Source organism: Diprion similis, chromosome 4 (assembly GCF_021155765.1).
Source record: "Diprion similis isolate iyDipSimi1 chromosome 4, iyDipSimi1.1, whole genome shotgun sequence".
Taxonomy (NCBI): Eukaryota; Metazoa; Arthropoda; class Insecta; order Hymenoptera; family Diprionidae; genus Diprion; species Diprion similis.
This window is the reverse complement of record NC_060108.1, coordinates 15,187,960-15,204,256: the sequence shown is the minus strand read 5'-3', so window position 1 is coordinate 15,204,256 and position 16,297 is coordinate 15,187,960. Positions and strand designations below refer to the sequence as shown.

Here is a 16,297-nt window from a genome sequence, read left to right as displayed (position 1 = left end):
AAAGGTAATTAAAGGTAAAAAACAAACTGTATGAAAAATTATTTATTTTTATCAATTATTTAGATGATATTACACTGTTCATTAGGATGAGTATAAAGCCATGTATGTATATAATCAAAAAACAAATGTTTACAGTTTGAGATGAGCTTTGACTGCAGACGGAGTATACAATAAGTGCATAATGATTTTTGGTAGAGAAATATCGTGATCTTTGTTTCACTTGGAAGCAAGAATCATCTTACTGCTACGGACAAAGACTAAAATCTCATTAAAATATACAACTCTTACAAAAAAATTTTTTTACACACTCGTGCAAACTCATGTACTCCTTTCATTAATTAACGTCACCAAAGTTAGACCGATTGTAATTTGAGTAATGTGTTGAAAAAAGAACTCCTCAAAGTGACTTTGACAGTGCCGTATATGAATGAAAATTATCTTTTTCATGTGAGTAAAAGAAAGAGAAATAATCAAAGAAAAGTGCAAATTTTTAATAATGAAAAACAGATTACTGCCAACGGTTCACTAAATAACTTACTATATGTATGCATGACGAGACGCAAGGGCATGTGCGTAAGCTTAATTGAAGTTTATTTATTACACGATATTAAATATTTCATTACATTTAACCTCAAGGGTTTTCTATTCTTCATATTATGAATTTTTTAATTTTCTTTATAAGACAACAATTAAGGCTGTTGTGTAGCTGCTGTAGCGCATTATGTATATATTATCTTATTTTTTGTTTCATGTCTTTTTGAGTAATTTTAGTCTCGAAGGAAAAAAATATAATTGCCTTTGCGGCCCATTCTCCACCCGATTATTAGTAATTAGTATAATTTCTGAATTTATAGTACGGTTAAATGCCTTCGTACTACCAGGCAAAACTCCCATAATGTGATATTGCACGTTCGTTATTATGAAAAATTGCTCCCTTCGTACCATTTTCACATTACAACCACGTTAGTCATTAGCTTCCAAAATTACCCATAAAACGAGTCATTAAATCATCTAAATAATCAGGAGTATGTAAATATGCAATAGTTCGTGCCAAAAAGATGATTTTTTTGTCTCTCGTGTTCAAAGGAAATAAATAATAATCCAGAACGTTATGAATCAAAGTAGGTACTTTCGTTTGATTTTGCACTATTTCTTATTTAGTCAGCCAAATAATTACAAGCTTATGTTAACTATGATGAACCGTACGCTGCATCTGCCTCGTGCGCAGACAGAAGTGACTGCATGATTGTTACTTTTCGTTGATAAGCAACACAATTAGATCAAAAACCAGTTCAAAATGGCAATACGGATTCTCAAGATTAAGCACTGGTTTCCACAGCCCGCAATCTCGCCGCGTTCAATACTCAGTAGATTTTAGGCTTTTTAAATCCACTAATTGATCGCTTGACGCTCTAGAACCAGAGCCCTAGCCTCACTAGTCAGTCCCATGCCATCGTGAATGGGTCGCAAAACAAGCTCGCATTAGTCTAGCACTCGGATGAAGAGTTTAAATCAGGTGGCGGTATTTTTTTCATGCGCGTTAGCCGATCTAACTCGGCTGCTGCATCATTGCGCATAGCCGCTTTGTCGACCGGCCCTGCATCTGGACTCGTTATATCTGTGGACAGAGTAAAATACCTTTAATAGAAAATTCAATGACGTTGTAATATATCTATAAGAAATTGCTAAATTTTGCTTGTTTGACTTTAAATTTTCACGTTCATATATTTTGATGCTATTCAAATTACCAGTTTTAACTGGACTGGATACGACAGCGCCTGGAGTTCCTGGAGAACCAGGGGATGCTCCAGATTTCTTGTGGAGTAGTGAATTGAAGAAGTTTGCTAATACACCTTCTCCTCCCGGCGTGTTTCCTGCACTTTTTGGATCCAATTTTTTGTTAGGTGATGCCACCTGAGATGTAGAGTTCAATGTAGATATGGGGACAACACTAATTTACAGAGACATTTAATGTAAGTCCATACCACAAATAAATTAGAGCATGCTACAAAAATGAAGGTAAAATTTAGAATTTTTTATATGACAGCTCGATTCACAAGTTTACTTTGAGCTATTGCCACTATTATAATTTAGGAACTTTAATTTAGCTTGTAAAATGTAATTCACTTTAATTAAGCAAGAAAAATGTAATCGGATTTAAATTATGGGTCTACAGATAATTTTAGGTGACTCAGACAAAAAAAAAAACGTGTAGATAATCGGTTTTACAGTGGTGGTCAGTCACAATGTGTACTATCGTTAATGAATTATATGTTTTGATTATTTAATATCACAAATAGCTCCAGCATTAATGACTTTTAGAAATTAGTCAGTTGGTCGTTATATAATATTATGATTCCACAAGTTAAAGACACACGCTGAATCTCGCTGTTAGTTACAATTTCACAAATATCAACAGCATGCTCTAATCATAATTGGTATGACCTGTATGATGGTTTCACTGCTTGCCTGGTTACGGGTCGTTGGCGATCGTGTCGGGTCTTTGAAACCCGTCAATGCCGCTTGCTGTTTAGCAAGGAAAGCTTGTTCTTCTTCCGCTTGAACTTCGACTTCCCGTGCCACAGCCTATTAGCAGATATTCAACAAACAGATAATTCATTTTTGTTCATAACCCGAATTGAATACATAAAGCACCATAAAAGTTGTTAAAAAATATGTAAAAAGGGTTTGTTTGCTTTCGAACAGTTATAAAATTAATGAAGTTTCATATTCTACTCCTGAATGTATTTTCAATTCAGGAGACACATGATGCTTTTTTGTTTGGGGTAATCCGTAAAATAAAAACGTTAGTTCACACCTTACCTTACGATTAACTTGTGGTTGAGCTATAATGTCACGATAATAACTGTCCGGCTTCATTGTTTGCAAGTTCTCATGGAGAATACTTATTTTCTTCATGTTATCCCATCCAGCAGGACTGTAAGTACGGAATAGTTGGACGTTACATAAAAATATTACAGAACCCTGAAAGCATCTTGATAATTTAAATACTCACATAAGTACAGCATCCTTCTCAACTACCAAGGCTGGCGTTCGAAAAGGTAATGAATAAATTCTATGCGTTAGATATTTATAAAGCAAATCACAGTTTTTGTCTTCTTTAGCGGAAGTATAAAACAGTCCTGCGCCATACTGCAGGCAGAACCGTCTCACCCATTGCTGCATAAAGTCGAAATGTTCGTCCCTGGTAAAAGTTCGAATGAATAATCATCAATAATCAATTATAAATGCGTTATGGGTCTATTTATGCTTGTGTTAATCAAAGTTGCTGTGTTTATTTATACCTAACGATAAACAAGGGTGTATAAAGTATCTAACGCCTACTTGTAATCGTGTTCTTTTTCGAGTGTTGTCATATAATCCGTTTTCGTGATGACAACAACAACATCTAGACCCAAATTAGTAGTAAGTACTCCTTCAGGCAAAGGTAAACCATCAACAGCTTCTTCATCTAAATTGCGGCTAGTGCGTCTCAATGGACTTCCCGGATCTAATTCGTCGCCAGGTTCCGTATACTCTTGCCACTTTTTGACATCTAAACAAAGTTAGAAGAAAAGCACAGGTGGATCAGACAAGACATCAATTTACAAGCCCTTCTATCAAGTTAAAAAATAAACGAAGACATTCTTACTAAGCTGCCGACAACGCTGCCTCGTGTCATTATCAAGAGACAATTTATCAACGTGATCACCGAGTATTGCTGCCCAGGACTGTAGTTGTTCTAAGATAGCCCATGGACTGGTCATTGCCGCTACTAACATCACTAAGGTATGTGGAAATCTTTCTGCACTTAATGCAAATCTCAAAAGATTTGTATGACCAGGATCTCCGTCAAGTACCCAAACCGACAGCCTTGTCTGATCTGTTGAAACAATCAATAGTTCCGCTTAATGACGACATATGGAACAAAGTTATTTCATTATTAGCATTTTGTTGAAAGATTTGACAAATGAGTGAATCGAATTTCTTTCTCATTTTCCATATTACTGTAAGTAATGTAAATTCATTTATTTCATGTCTATCAATCAAACACCGATTTAGTTTACAGGAAAGATGTAAATAAACATTTCAATCCTATCCCATCTTTTTTCAAGGTTAAATTACTAATCGATTAACATACTGTGCTTAAATACCATCCAAAAAGGCATCGGGTTAGGTATGAATCATGCTGAAAATGTAAAAACTATCCTGTTAAGTTTACTTCAAAATTGTATTTCTAAACTGATCCCCTGTTTCAACCATTCCTTTAATTGTGAAATAATTATTATTACTATTACAGCTGTTACTTCAGTGACACAATGACTCATTACCATCTCTGTAGTCGTCCCGAACATCAATATAAGCAAACTCGAGACCAGAACCTTTTTTCGGGTCCTCTACACCCTGAAGTTTAGCTATGAGTGTTGTCTTACCACTCTCATTATCACCTGAAAATAAAGAGAGAAATGGGATTATTAAATAATAATTACACTCCTATACATCTTCCACACCTGACAAGACAAGGTGAGGAAGTATGATGTCATGCGAATATCTCACGCATTGCGTTCAGTGACACATGACCACTACCTTCACACCGCTGCTACTTGAGATGCATAACACGTTTAAAGATTATAATACAATGTTTCATGAAATTAATCATATTTGGTTATATGTACTTTACCTAGTACCAGAACATTTTTGTACGAAGGCAGCTTGTTGTTCCCACTATTTTGAACTTCGGCTAAAATAGAGGACCTGGAAAGGAATTGAAATACAGAAAATACAGTGGGGAACTATGGGTTATGAATACATCATACTACACATTACTGTGTATGGAAGAAAAGAAAGAGAGGCTCACGTTATGTGTATTAGCATGCCAGCTACGTACATATAGAGTGAAAAATATGTGGGTGTACATATAGAGATCGAAAGAATGTTTTTTAACGCTAGCAAGATTTATTTTTCAATTACATCTATGCACGCTTTACTTAGGTGAGGGACTTTCTGCGTTTTTTGGAATTGACGTACCATAAGTTGTCTTTATTATCCGCCTCTTCTTTCTTTTTTGACTGAAACCCATTGCTCTGCGTCTGCGACATCATTTCAACGACCGTCGCTGCCATCATCCATTTGACAGGAAGAAATACTTGTCGATTATTACACTGATACAATTTATCGATTAATCTCACTCGGGCGCGGCCCGCAACCAACTTCACAATACTAAAGGAAGAATGACTATTTTGCCGAATACTTACGTTATTGGAATAACACCTTAAAATCGATTATTTTATCAGTGCGCGTGGCAAGGCATGCAAATTTCAGCAAATTTTACTCAGTAATATTCTAATTACTCAAATCTATTTCGACAAAAGTTCGCAGCTATACACGGATCGAATTCGGCGCTTTCCGGCTTCTGAAACTGACAGCTCGATCCTTGCCAACTTCCCTTCTATCAGATTGAGGTTATAATTTCAAGATGGTGGGTGTTATGTCGGATTCGGATAGCGAAGACGAGTTACCACCGGGTTGGGAGGAACGAGCTACGTTAGATGGCAACGTTTACTACGTAAAGTTAGTAAGTCCGAGAATGATACTATTTATTTAAAATTTTTCTTCCATAACTAGCTTTTGCAATATTAGGAATTTAATGATTGTCAAGCTGCGTTAGGTTAGGCCGAGTCGACCGAGTTTGAACCAACAATGGAACAATCCCATGGAACAACCGGTGACTGAATATTGCCGAAGACAGTCAGGCACAGGTTTTATTTTGAAGCAAGCAAAAGGGTATGACGGATACGGGGGTAACGGCAGTGCCCTATATTTACCGACTTGCTCATCAAGGTTAAAAAGTTAATTTGTGCATATTTCAAAATTCCCAGTTTAGCTGGCTGTCTTGAGCAATTTTCAGTTAACGCAATTACCGTTAGCCGAAATTACACTCAGGAATTCATAATCCAGTCAATCCATCTTATCTATCTGGGATTATAATAGTTTTTTCCTGGTAGTCACTATACCAAGGGAACCCAATGGATGCATCCTCGTACTGGACGTAAAAAAGTTGTAGAAGGAGGTGTGTACATGAAAGTATAATTTACTAACAATAATGTTCAAAGTTTTAAACTTTACAGTACGCTTAATTATTAACATCTCGAAATGAGATTGTTCAATCTAGCTAACGTGCATAATCTTCTTTTCAGAACTACCACCTGGTTGGGAAAAATGTATTTCTGAAAACGGTAAAGTTCTATTTGTTGATCACGTCAATCGCACAACTACATACACAGATCCACGCTTAGCCTTTGCCACGGAGTACAGAGAGATGTCACAGCCAATTCGACAGAGGTTTGATGCCAGTAGCACAGCACTGTCTGTACTACATGGCAGAGATCTTAAAGGCAAAGTGGCAGTGATTACTGGCGCTAATTGTGGCATAGGTAATTAGCTACTGCGATTAAACATTAAAGCTTCAAAATTCCCTTTCTTGATTAGTTATTACTAGTATTTGAGTGACCTTAATTCAGGTTTTGAAACTGCCAAGTCCTTGGCTTTACATGGCTGCAAAGTAATCCTAGCCTGCCGAAACCCGGATAGAGGCCAAGAAGCTGTAAACAAAATAATAAAGGCAAAGGAAAATGTTGAGTGTGAATTACTACACTTGGATCTAAATAATCTAGAAAATGTTACCGAAGCTGCCTCCAAACTCAAGCTTGAATACACGTAAGTAAATTCGTTCATTTTGCAATCGAGAAAAATAAATTTTCTTTATTTAATTCAGCATAAATCTGACAACTAAATTACTGAGTTACTATTTTACTTTCAGAAAGATTGATATACTCATATTGAATGCTGGAGTCTTTGGAATGCCACACTTAATAACTGTAAATGGTTATGAATCAACGTTTCAAACAAATCATCTGGCACAATTTTATTTCACAATGTTACTGGAGCCCCTCATACACAATACGGATAATGCTAGAATTGTTGTTTTATCAAGTGAATCGCACAGGTAAAATTTTTCTACCAAAAATATCTACACACAATGTTTTTCAACTATTTACAAGAGGCATTTTATTAAACCTTGACCTATTACTTACATTCCAGATTCTCTTTTATAAAATCTCCAGATGATATTCATCCCTCAGTCTTGTCACCACCAGCAAGTAGCTATTGGGCAATGGGGGCGTACAATAACTCAAAGCTCTGTAACGTTTTATTCGCTGTAGAATTAGCCAAACGGTGGCCGTTAGTTGCTGTGTTTTGTTTACACCCTGGAAATATGGTGTCTACAGATATATCTAGACACTGGTGGCCTTGGAGATTATTGTTCGCTTTGGCACGCCCATTCACAAAATCATTGGTAAATAATCGAAGAACAAACTAAACTGACATTCCAAGAAACTGGAATATTTCATGAATATCAAAATGTGCTCCATTACTTTATTCTAGCAACAAGCCGCTAGCACGTCTGTATTTTGTGCAACTGCACCAGAACTTGAAGGAGCAACAGGTATTTATTTCAACAATTGCTATCGGTGTGATCCTTCTGCTGCTGCTCAAGATTCAGCATTAGCTGAAAAACTATGGAGCCTCAGTGAAGAGATGTTACTCAACGTTCTTGGTAAAGAGAAGCTGGGTTATCGCCTGGCAGATAATGAAAAATACAATTTGACTGCCTGAACAAATTTCATTGACAGATTCTTCGTATCCTTATTATATGAATATTTGTTTCATGCTTTGATATTTCTATTAATTTTATACCACAACGACAACGACATTAATCCAATGAAAATAATATATAATTCTACTGTACATGATGTTTTTATTTAAGGAACTATAAATACATGGGTTATTAATTTTGGTAAAATTCTTTCAAATAATCGGCTTTTGGTTTCAATATTGCCTTGTCCTTGAGGACGACGACCCAGCCTGGCTCGAGTCCATAGAATATTTGACGAGGGTCTTTACGTTCAGACAGCATTTCATATTGAGGATCTTCCTCAATTTTCGGAAGATTATAGCCGTACTTTTGCGCTAGCACCAAGCGCTCGTGAGATATTTTTTCTGGGTCTGCTAAATATCCACGAGATGCTGCGCTTGAATAATACTCCAAGCAATCCATGGGGGGCAACATTCTTCTTGGAATAGCTTCACCTGGATAAATATTTGTTTTAAAAAATTAAATACAAAAAATATTATGTACCTGGAAAAAACAGTCGCTGATCCTCATTTCCCAGTAAAATTAGGTGGTGTAAAATTGCATAATACCTTTCTCGAAAAACTTTCTGGGATTCAATACAGCATGCAAACTCTGTTGATCGTAGTAGGTTGTCGTAATTACTCCGCCATTTCGTTCAATTGCAGCAATTACAGGCTCTGATGCCCATTGAACTTCTATATTAACTTTTCCTTGAAACTCGTCAGCTCCCTGTGAAAATTATAAATAAAATTAAATATCAGACACAAAGCATAACTTCACTTCAGATCATGGTTCATTCCTTTCTCAAACGGCAAATAATGTTAGTTACTGTTTGAATAATAAAATTATATTTGCCTCATCAGTGAGGTGAACTCCTGCATGTTTCATGGGTGGCGATATATGATAAAGTCCAGTATTCAGTAGAGCTGCGAGATCTATAGGTTTCGAAGCATCTATTCTGTTTGTATCTATGAATTGTTGAAGTTTCGATAAAGACAAAGGTGGGTACTGTCTCCTCAGGCTGCAAAAAAAAGTAAAATAATCATTTCGAGAGTTCATGAAAGTAGAAAAAGAAAAACAATTGCAATTTTGCAATAAAAATATAAACAGAAATTGGAATTGATTGCTTTGAATTGCAAGGATAATATTAATAGAGATTGATTGAATTTCAGAACACTTACTGATGCCCTTTATAATATGGCTCGAGACCAAATCTCAAGTAAAATGGATTATTTCCAGTTTCGTAACCAGGACGCATGTAGTTTTGCCTTTGACCTGATCCCTTATTTCCTGCTCCATGGTAATCACCTCCGTGCTGAGCTCTGCCTCTTTTTTTCTATACATCACGAGTTTTCAATGAAGATTATCTGAATACTTACGCATTTAATGGGATATTTCATCAATGAACCGCTGGCCGGTAGGAAACCTAACCTGACTTGATATAATCTTAACTCCGATATTCGGTAAGGAGACAATATTGCCGAGCTAATTTATTGGTGAATTGAAATTTCATGATGTGTTGGTAAAAACTGGTTGGGATATTTGAAATATCGTTGTCGAATGCCTGTAAACCTTCAGTTATGTTTATATCCTAAAAAATGAAAGCACAAACTTACAGTTTGTCTTGAGCCAGGATTATCTCGAATATTCGCCAAAGTTACACGGGGCAGTACTCGGAGCATTGACAGAGCTAACTCACGTCCTTGTTTGCCGCTCATTTTTATAGATAGAATTAAACTGTATCACTCATAAAGATTAATTAATAGTTATTAAAAGACTCCAAGGAAGATCCCAAAGCAAGCACCCTGCAAGTACACGCTCCTCAACGCTCCTACTCTTTTCCACTATCCCCACCACTAATTGGAATCGCGGCGACTCACGACTCTCGATTGATAATCGACTATCTAATAAACAATTGACTCCGTTCAAAAAACTAGCAAGAGCCAATTTCCGTATGCTCAAACGTATGAGATTGATGGATCATTGAAGTATCATTCAACGCCTTACGGCATATTCAGTAATGCTCTAGTAAGGTCAACGCTTACTAATAAAGTATTCCGCCAACTCATGTTATTGAATAAAAAAATCAGATTTTTTCACTTTCTGATTTGGCGTTGACTGAGGATATACCTATCACAAATGTTATGAAAATATGATTGTTACATATTCTATTCAAATTCGAATTTTTCCTTAATTTTTTATCGGGTTGAAATATTCGTACGGTGTCTGGTTTACTGAAACGGATAAAGTAATAATTTCGCAGAAAATGAATAACTAAAAAGTGCATTTAATCATTCACTGAATATCATTGATTGACTATCATAGTCAATGAATGTTACTTCGGTTGTTGACATTAATTTTAACGGGGATTTTAAGAGTTTCCGTACATTCTTTTTCCTGCTTAGTCGCTATTATCTGTTATCATTCTCTTTCAAAGTTAACGAACGGATGATGTGCCAATTCCGTAAATTATTTTTACAGAGTTGAAATTGGACATGGTGGTTCAAATTTGCCAGCACTGCCAAGCGGAAGATAAGAAAAGTACTTTGCTCAGCTGCAGAGGCACTACACGCGCTTTTTATGTGGAATATTCTGGAGCCCACTATTAGAAATATACTACGATCACCTTGAAAATTAAACACCATATGTCGCGTATGCGTGAATACGTAACCTAGTGCCGCAATGTTCGCGTATATGTATGTGATTTAAAATACGTGATGTGAATCGAAAGGTTCAGGGAGCAGAAGTGTTGGATAAAAATGTGAAAATAGTTGCTCATCTGTGTCAACATGGATTATAGCGTATCACCCGAAAACAATCCTTGGGCTGATCTGTCGACTGTTACCACATTCGATAGAGGTTAGAGCGTGTTTTTAACATTTTCCAAGTTTGAATAGTTGGAGCATTTTGCAAATACAAAAATTGTGTCACGTCCTCACCTTTGACATTGTGTTTTATCATCATTACGTTATTTTAGACAAGAGATGCATATTTTAAATCTAAAGAGAAAAAAATTTACGTTTATTGGAATTGCAAAGATATTTTATTAGCTAGAATAACATGTGCTGTTCTCGCTCAGCAATACCTAGCTCAACGTAAAATTAGTTTGTCTAAATTGGTTTGGCTTACAAGTGTCAGTATTTACTTTTCTGGCAGGAAACGACACATGGACAACTTGTCGAATGGATGATTGCAAGGAAGTACAAGCTGGTGGTCAAGTTGTTGGTAGGGTTTCTCCATCTACCAGCCTACTCATCGAAGCGCTTATACAACAACTGTGCACACTCTTTGAGCAGGATACTGTACGCAGGAATAAATTATACTATGGTAAATATGATATTTTTAATCGTATAAACTCTGAATGAAGAATTAAACATGAAAGCTAAGTAGTTGATCTGAGAATTATTCAATCAAAAATTCGCGTAATTTGATTATTCTATCTTTCTTGTAACTAGGTCTAAGTTATTGTGAGAGTTAGGCAATGATGCGTTCCATATTTCATTAAATTGTGTTTGTTTATGAGAATCCCATTTTATCCCTCAACAGCCATTTGTGATAAATTACACGAAATGAAGTTGATTGATGGTTCATATAACATGGAAGAGCTGGAGTTAGTCAGAAGTCAATATCAGCGAGCACTATTCCATTTAGTTACTGTTGCAAGAGCTTCGACAGGTTCTGAAAGTGCCTTACAAGTACCAAGGTATAAAAAAATGAAACAATGTTTGACAATAATACTGTAGATTATACAGCCTATTTCATTTTCATCTAAATTCACTTACCTCTCATTTCAGCTCTTTAATGGCCGAATGGTCCCGCTACAGACACGAGTTTGAGGAAATTGGTTTTATATCTAAAGGTGGTTTTGGAAATGTGTTTAAAGCTCGACATCGACTAGATGGAACTGAATATGCTATAAAAAAGGTAGTAGTGCCATCTTGCAGAGTGCAAAACATCATGCGGTATCTTGAAGAAGTGAAAACATTGGCTACCCTACATCACCCTAATATTGTGCCGTACAAAGGTGCTTGGATCGAGCAAACACTTCTAGCTCCATTTGTTCAGAACGCATCACCCGAACGTTCTGATAAATACGGCTTACATATATCTGAGAAACTGTCCTGCAGCCGAAGTCGCAAAAATCGTAAAAACAGCCATACAAACTTTGGTTCCCATTCTGAGGTGAAAATAAATTTATCTAAAAGCAGGAAGACTGATGGAAAAATTAGCACAGGTCTGCGCATCCCCAGTTTATCAAATTCTACAACAAATAATATGGATTGCAGAATATTGGACAGTGAAGTCGATATTAATATATCAGAGAAATCGTACTCCAGTGTTGTGTCATTCAGAGGTGATTATGAAAGTAATAAAAGCTGTCCAAAAGAAAGTAGCAAGAACCTCACAATGGACAGTAATTCAAATGATGAAGAGGCGAGTGAAGATAGCGAATCCTTTGAAGAATCAGTTTCTGAACATCAAATATGCCAGTACAATTCGAAGATGGTTAGTAATAACGCTAGAAGAATTTTATAACTCATTCTTTGTGATTTTTTCCGTATATGCATATGCATGGGAAATGATATGCCTAATTTAAACCTGAAATAAGTGGTTATGGAGTGGCTAAAAATTGAGAATGGAACTTAGTAGATCCATTGTCAAAAATTTTGGGCCACGGTAAATTTTCATTGACAAGTGGGGTTTTACTGCTGATCAATCACTGTAATACAGAATTCAACTGTTCCATGTAGAACCAGAACCTTTATACATTGTATATACAAATGGCACTCTGCGAGCGCACGTTACGGGAGTGGTTAGATGATAGAGTGGAACCTGTCTCTCAGCCCCTTGTCACTGTGATTTTAACACAAATTTTGTCTGGATTGGATTATATTCATTCTCGTGGAGTAGTACACCATGACATAAAGGTAATTTAGTTAAATGAATAACATATCTACTTTTTGCATTTCTTAAAAATGGAAGAGACAGTAAGAGCAGATGTCAAGTACAAATATCACAAGATAGTATGTTGGAAATTATTCATTTTATTGAGCTTTATTTTTCGCTTTTCTCAGCCAAGCAACATTTTCATATCAACAACTGATCATCTTACGGTTCAATTAGGAGATTTTGGATTGGCCTGTGCGTTGCAGAAAAAAAATCATCATTCTGTATTTGGTACACACATGTATGCTGCACCAGAACAATTACGTGGCAAATGCAATCCCAAGGTACTTTGGTTTCTTTCTTTTCCCACCTTTTTTCATATTCAATTCAACCTTTTTTATGTCTTACTTAATGTTTTCTACCTGTCTGGTAATCTTTGCGGTATTTTTTTAACTGTAAAGCTAGTACTATCATCGAATTATATATGCCCTTAATTGATACTGTAGTAGTATTTATTTCTGTGTCAGTATTCCTACTTTTATCCTTTTTTGATTTCAGAGTGACATTTTTAGTTTGGGAATCGTCCTTCTAGAACTTATTATGTTGATGAAAACTCGAATGGAACGCAGCAAGATTATTGGAGCATTGCATTCAGGCCAAATCCCAGACACAGTGAAGATTAATCATCCTAAATGGGTATGTTGATGTTTGAAAGAACAAATCATTCTTTTCATTGTACTTACAACTTACATTCGTGTGGGAACCTGAAAATATTGGGTTTTGATTATTCATTGGTTTCGTGAATTTTTCTCGAATCTAGGCCTTCATACTTAGCCAATTGGTTCAGAGGGATCCAAATGCACGGCCAACAACGAAACAACTTCTGCAAGAACTCAGTGAAGATAAAGATTTAATGATAGCTAAATTAAGAAACGACAACAATGAAAAAAGTATTATAATTCAGAAGCAGCAAAGCAAATTAGAACAGCAAGAAGCTGAAATAGCAAGACTGAAGAAATTACTCGAGAATAGTTAGCAGTACTTATCGGAATATCAAATGTTGTGCCATCATGTCACCACGGGTGTTTACGTTGCATACGACACCTACCGAAAGAATAATAACTTGTTTGTGGCGTATTTGCTGTGTAGGCGTGCAGAACTTAAAATATTTTTCTAGCTACAATAGAATGATTATACCTATTTCGTTTGAAATGAAATCTAAATAAATAAATAACGAAATAAATCTAGACAGGATACTGAAGATAAGACTGCACACAATGATAAGCATCAATATTTATTGTTCATGGTATGGAGTTCCGTTCAATAAAAAATAGAATCGTTTGTTAATTATTGAATCACTTGGATATGAGTAATTTGAACGTACTGTTAGTCTGTAAAAAAATATTTGTCATTTCCCTTTTTTCTCTTGGAGATGATTGTGCACGTTGTTTTTGATGTTGAGAGTATATTTATAATACATAACGGGTTGACCGTAAATGATTGATACTACATCAAATTAACGTCTGATCATTTGTCTTGTATTCTTCAGCACAATCGCATTCAATACTTCCCGCAGAAGATCCCCAGCTACTATTCTCGTATGTGCTGCACTAGGTATAGCGCACTGTTCTATAAGGGTTGGGAGATTTGGGTATTGCTGTAAAATATCATTTGGAATATCATGCAGTAATCCTCCAGGTATTGCATTGGAGCTTGTAGTCCGTGATAAGAGGTGCTAAAACAGTAAATCCAACTGAAGCCTGAATGAAAATGTTGCACAATAATTTCAAACATGCTTTGACCTAAGTTAATTTACCTGGCAGACTGCATAATAATTATGATCACTGAAATGATGACTACATATGTCTACTGGCGAGAATGCCAAACAATTTTGACAGGTAAAATCAACCTTGTTAACTTCCAACTCCTCCCAGTCGGACGTTCTGTCTGAAAATATTGACTTATAGAACAAATTCTTTTCTCAAGTTCTAATGAATTGGATAACACTTCAATGCTACAGTACATTTCAGATCCGATTGAACTATGTAACATCAATGTTTTAGCTCTTATTATTATTACGTCCCTGAACTTACTATTTTGATGAATTCTTTTATCTACCACTATTATGTTTTCCATGTCAATAAATTTTGCATTATCTTCGGGGTCGATTGCAATGTTATCTGGGGATACATCAGTCAAGTAAAAGCCAAAGTGAGGACTTCGGTAAGTGAACATCTGTGCAGCCTCAAGCAGACTTGAAGCAATTTTCGCTCGCCTTATCCAAGGCTCCTGATGGTAATTGGATAACGGAGGACCTACGTATTCCTCGACGACCAATCTCCCACATGCCCCGTGATATTTCGGTACTGGCCATCCGTCATCAGTTGGCAATATCTATTTAAACAAACTATATTATATTTGCTATTCTTTGTACATAAATAATGCTTTCCCGTATTATCTACAGTACTGTTTGAGCTACATTTTGTTCTATCATGGTCAATCACCTGTAAGACCAGCGGTTCTGGATTAATCCTCAGTATCGTCCAGAGGTAAGCATGCGATATTTGTTTTCTATCATTGCCACTATTTGCGTAAACATTGTAAAAGAGATCGTCCATGTGATCGATAATCGGACAGAGCCTCAGGTTGGATGTATCCTCGCTGGCGAAATCCGTGGTTAGTTCTTTGGTGATTTGTTTGTAAAAATCGATAGCATGAGGTACGGATTTCTTGTTACTATTGTTGGGACATAATTCGACAAGTTTTGGGTCAGTACAAAGCATTTTGTCAAATGCGTATAGCTCTGAAGTGTGAGCGAGTTTCTTGAGAACAACTTTTTCCCCGGCGTAATTTCCGAAGAATACATTTTTTGTGTTGAATAAATTGGCAAAAGTAGCGTAAACACCTCTATGCCTGATGCCTATTTCGTTATTTAAAATTGCCCCACATATCGAAAGCCCGTAACATGCGGGACATTTTCGCAAATCAGTTAATTGTGCTGCAGTTACTCGCAATGTTTTTAATACGACCTTTAATCCTAAGGCTAATGACAACAAACCAAGAATAAGAAAGACTTTCCATTTACGAAATCTTACGACGTTATTGAAATACAACATGGTCAAAGCGGATGAGACATAAAGTATCTCTGCTTGTTCAAAAGTGTCTTCTGCTATGCATCGTTCGAAAGAAATTTTGACAGAGCTGCTTTGATAGGTGATTACGAAATCGGGAATGGCTTACTCCACGATTGTATGGTGAGTACACTCAATGATTACTAATTGGATGACAATATTTTAAATGCACCATAGCTTTCGTGTGGCACGACACTGCAAAAGTGCGATTCCAACTAGAATACATGTCCACGCACGCGAATTCAATACAGAAACATTTATGCCGAGTTTTATGAGGGGTTTTGAGAGTCATAGATTAGAATATAATCAATCGAAGGAAGAACAGCCCCAGCCGACCTTGTGCTGATCACGGATGATACATAAGGCACCGCCATTACCTTCGTGTTCGCGATTCCTTTATGCTTGCCTTACCATATAATGCGCCTGACGCCACGATAACGGCAATTCCGTAAACATAGGCGCGTCGTGCGTAGTTCGCTCAGGGAGTCGATTATATCAATTCACTTTTCGAATTTTTAACCATCCAAGCATTCTGAATAGTTGACTAAACTTTGCAAACCAATCAAAATGCTTCGATGATGGC

At 36.3% G+C, this 16,297-nt stretch overlaps 5 protein-coding genes across 8 annotated transcripts; 2 read left to right on the top strand and 3 right to left on the bottom strand.

Annotated features, from left to right (window-relative positions):
- Positions 1 to 27: 27 nt before the first annotated feature.
- On the bottom strand, positions 28 to 5,361 carry LOC124406023 (cytoplasmic dynein 1 light intermediate chain 2). Of its 2 annotated transcripts, XM_046881332.1 has the most exons (11): positions 5,256 to 5,361; positions 5,029 to 5,126; positions 4,682 to 4,755; positions 4,332 to 4,448; positions 3,653 to 3,883; positions 3,346 to 3,556; positions 3,017 to 3,205; positions 2,824 to 2,938; positions 2,446 to 2,586; positions 1,749 to 1,914; positions 28 to 1,618 (listed from the first exon to the last, which is right to left on the bottom strand). In XM_046881332.1, exons 2-11 carry the CDS (start codon positions 5,124 to 5,126, stop codon positions 1,488 to 1,490), a joined length of 1,473 nt encoding a protein of 490 aa, XP_046737288.1. In that variant the 5' UTR covers positions 5,256 to 5,361; the 3' UTR covers positions 28 to 1,487. The 2 variants fall into 2 exon arrangements, with proteins under 2 accessions (XP_046737288.1, XP_046737289.1); XM_046881333.1 differs by lacking the exon at positions 5,256 to 5,361 and having other exon boundaries at positions 2,470 to 2,586; positions 5,029 to 5,189.
- An 80-nt stretch (positions 5,362 to 5,441) lies between these two features.
- LOC124406024 (WW domain-containing oxidoreductase) lies at positions 5,442 to 8,148 on the top strand. 2 transcript variants are annotated; one of them, XM_046881334.1, is made up of 7 exons: positions 5,442 to 5,571; positions 6,006 to 6,070; positions 6,198 to 6,434; positions 6,522 to 6,717; positions 6,821 to 7,006; positions 7,102 to 7,357; positions 7,447 to 8,148. In XM_046881334.1, the coding sequence occupies exons 1-7, from the start codon at positions 5,477 to 5,479 to the stop codon at positions 7,675 to 7,677; spliced, it is 1,266 nt and encodes a 421-aa protein (XP_046737290.1). In that variant the 5' UTR covers positions 5,442 to 5,476; the 3' UTR covers positions 7,678 to 8,148. The 2 variants fall into 2 exon arrangements, with proteins under 2 accessions (XP_046737290.1, XP_046737291.1); XM_046881335.1 differs by having other exon boundaries at positions 5,449 to 5,575.
- LOC124406025 (39S ribosomal protein L15, mitochondrial) lies at positions 7,763 to 9,564 on the bottom strand. Its single transcript, XM_046881336.1, has 5 exons — positions 9,313 to 9,564; positions 8,878 to 9,032; positions 8,552 to 8,717; positions 8,266 to 8,425; positions 7,763 to 8,151 (listed from the first exon to the last, which is right to left on the bottom strand). Exons 1-5 carry the CDS (start codon positions 9,412 to 9,414, stop codon positions 7,850 to 7,852), a joined length of 885 nt encoding a protein of 294 aa, XP_046737292.1. The 5' UTR covers positions 9,415 to 9,564; the 3' UTR covers positions 7,763 to 7,849.
- Positions 9,565 to 10,261: 697 nt separating this feature from the next.
- LOC124405291 (eukaryotic translation initiation factor 2-alpha kinase 1-like) lies at positions 10,262 to 13,941 on the top strand. Its single transcript, XM_046880086.1, has 8 exons — positions 10,262 to 10,555; positions 10,853 to 11,023; positions 11,243 to 11,399; positions 11,491 to 12,202; positions 12,448 to 12,624; positions 12,772 to 12,927; positions 13,142 to 13,279; positions 13,404 to 13,941. The coding sequence occupies exons 1-8, from the start codon at positions 10,486 to 10,488 to the stop codon at positions 13,617 to 13,619; spliced, it is 1,797 nt and encodes a 598-aa protein (XP_046736042.1). The 5' UTR covers positions 10,262 to 10,485; the 3' UTR covers positions 13,620 to 13,941.
- LOC124405292 (divergent protein kinase domain 2A-like) lies at positions 13,859 to 15,986 on the bottom strand. Of its 2 annotated transcripts, none has more exons than XM_046880087.1 (4): positions 15,088 to 15,758; positions 14,677 to 14,977; positions 14,400 to 14,530; positions 13,859 to 14,318 (listed from the first exon to the last, which is right to left on the bottom strand). In XM_046880087.1, the coding sequence occupies exons 1-4, from the start codon at positions 15,697 to 15,699 to the stop codon at positions 14,100 to 14,102; spliced, it is 1,263 nt and encodes a 420-aa protein (XP_046736043.1). In that variant the 5' UTR covers positions 15,700 to 15,758; the 3' UTR covers positions 13,859 to 14,099. The 2 variants fall into 2 exon arrangements, with proteins under 2 accessions (XP_046736043.1, XP_046736044.1); XM_046880088.1 differs by having other exon boundaries at positions 14,203 to 14,336; positions 15,088 to 15,986.
- Positions 15,987 to 16,297: the final 311 nt, after the last annotated feature.

Excerpts from the sequence above, each read along its gene's own strand:
- LOC124406023 (XM_046881332.1), bottom strand. The coding sequence starts at position 5,126 with ATGATGGCAGCGACGGTCGTTGAAATGATGTCGCAGACGCAGAGCAAT. Across the intron at positions 2,939-3,016 it reads GAGAAGGATGCTGTACTTAT|TCCTGCTGGATGGGATAACA; the intron begins GTGAGTATTTAA and ends CCGTACTTACAG. Across the intron at positions 1,915-2,445 it reads GCAGTGAAACCATCATACAG|GTGGCATCACCTAACAAAAA; the intron begins GTCATACCAATT and ends TCTACATCTCAG.
- LOC124406024 (XM_046881334.1), top strand. The coding sequence starts at position 5,477 with ATGGTGGGTGTTATGTCGGATTCGGATAGCGAAGACGAGTTACCACCG. Across the intron at positions 5,572-6,005 it reads GGCAACGTTTACTACGTAAA|TCACTATACCAAGGGAACCC; the intron begins GTTAGTAAGTCC and ends TTTTCCTGGTAG. Across the intron at positions 7,007-7,101 it reads TTATCAAGTGAATCGCACAG|ATTCTCTTTTATAAAATCTC; the intron begins GTAAAATTTTTC and ends CTTACATTCCAG.
- LOC124406025 (XM_046881336.1), bottom strand. The coding sequence starts at position 9,414 with ATGAGCGGCAAACAAGGACGTGAGTTAGCTCTGTCAATGCTCCGAGTA. Across the intron at positions 8,718-8,877 it reads CCATATTATAAAGGGCATCA|CCTGAGGAGACAGTACCCAC; the intron begins GTAAGTGTTCTG and ends TTTTTTTTGCAG. Across the intron at positions 8,152-8,265 it reads CAGAAAGTTTTTCGAGAAAG|GTGAAGCTATTCCAAGAAGA; the intron begins GTATTATGCAAT and ends ATATTTATCCAG.
- LOC124405291 (XM_046880086.1), top strand. The coding sequence starts at position 10,486 with ATGGATTATAGCGTATCACCCGAAAACAATCCTTGGGCTGATCTGTCG. Across the intron at positions 12,203-12,447 it reads GCCAGTACAATTCGAAGATG|AACCAGAACCTTTATACATT; the intron begins GTTAGTAATAAC and ends TGTTCCATGTAG. Across the intron at positions 12,928-13,141 it reads GTGGCAAATGCAATCCCAAG|AGTGACATTTTTAGTTTGGG; the intron begins GTACTTTGGTTT and ends TTTTGATTTCAG.
- LOC124405292 (XM_046880087.1), bottom strand. The coding sequence starts at position 15,699 with ATGTTGTATTTCAATAACGTCGTAAGATTTCGTAAATGGAAAGTCTTT. Across the intron at positions 14,978-15,087 it reads CAGAACCGCTGGTCTTACAG|ATATTGCCAACTGATGACGG; the intron begins GTGATTGACCAT and ends TTGTTTAAATAG. Across the intron at positions 14,319-14,399 it reads ATTATTATGCAGTCTGCCAG|CACCTCTTATCACGGACTAC; the intron begins GTAAATTAACTT and ends TTACTGTTTTAG.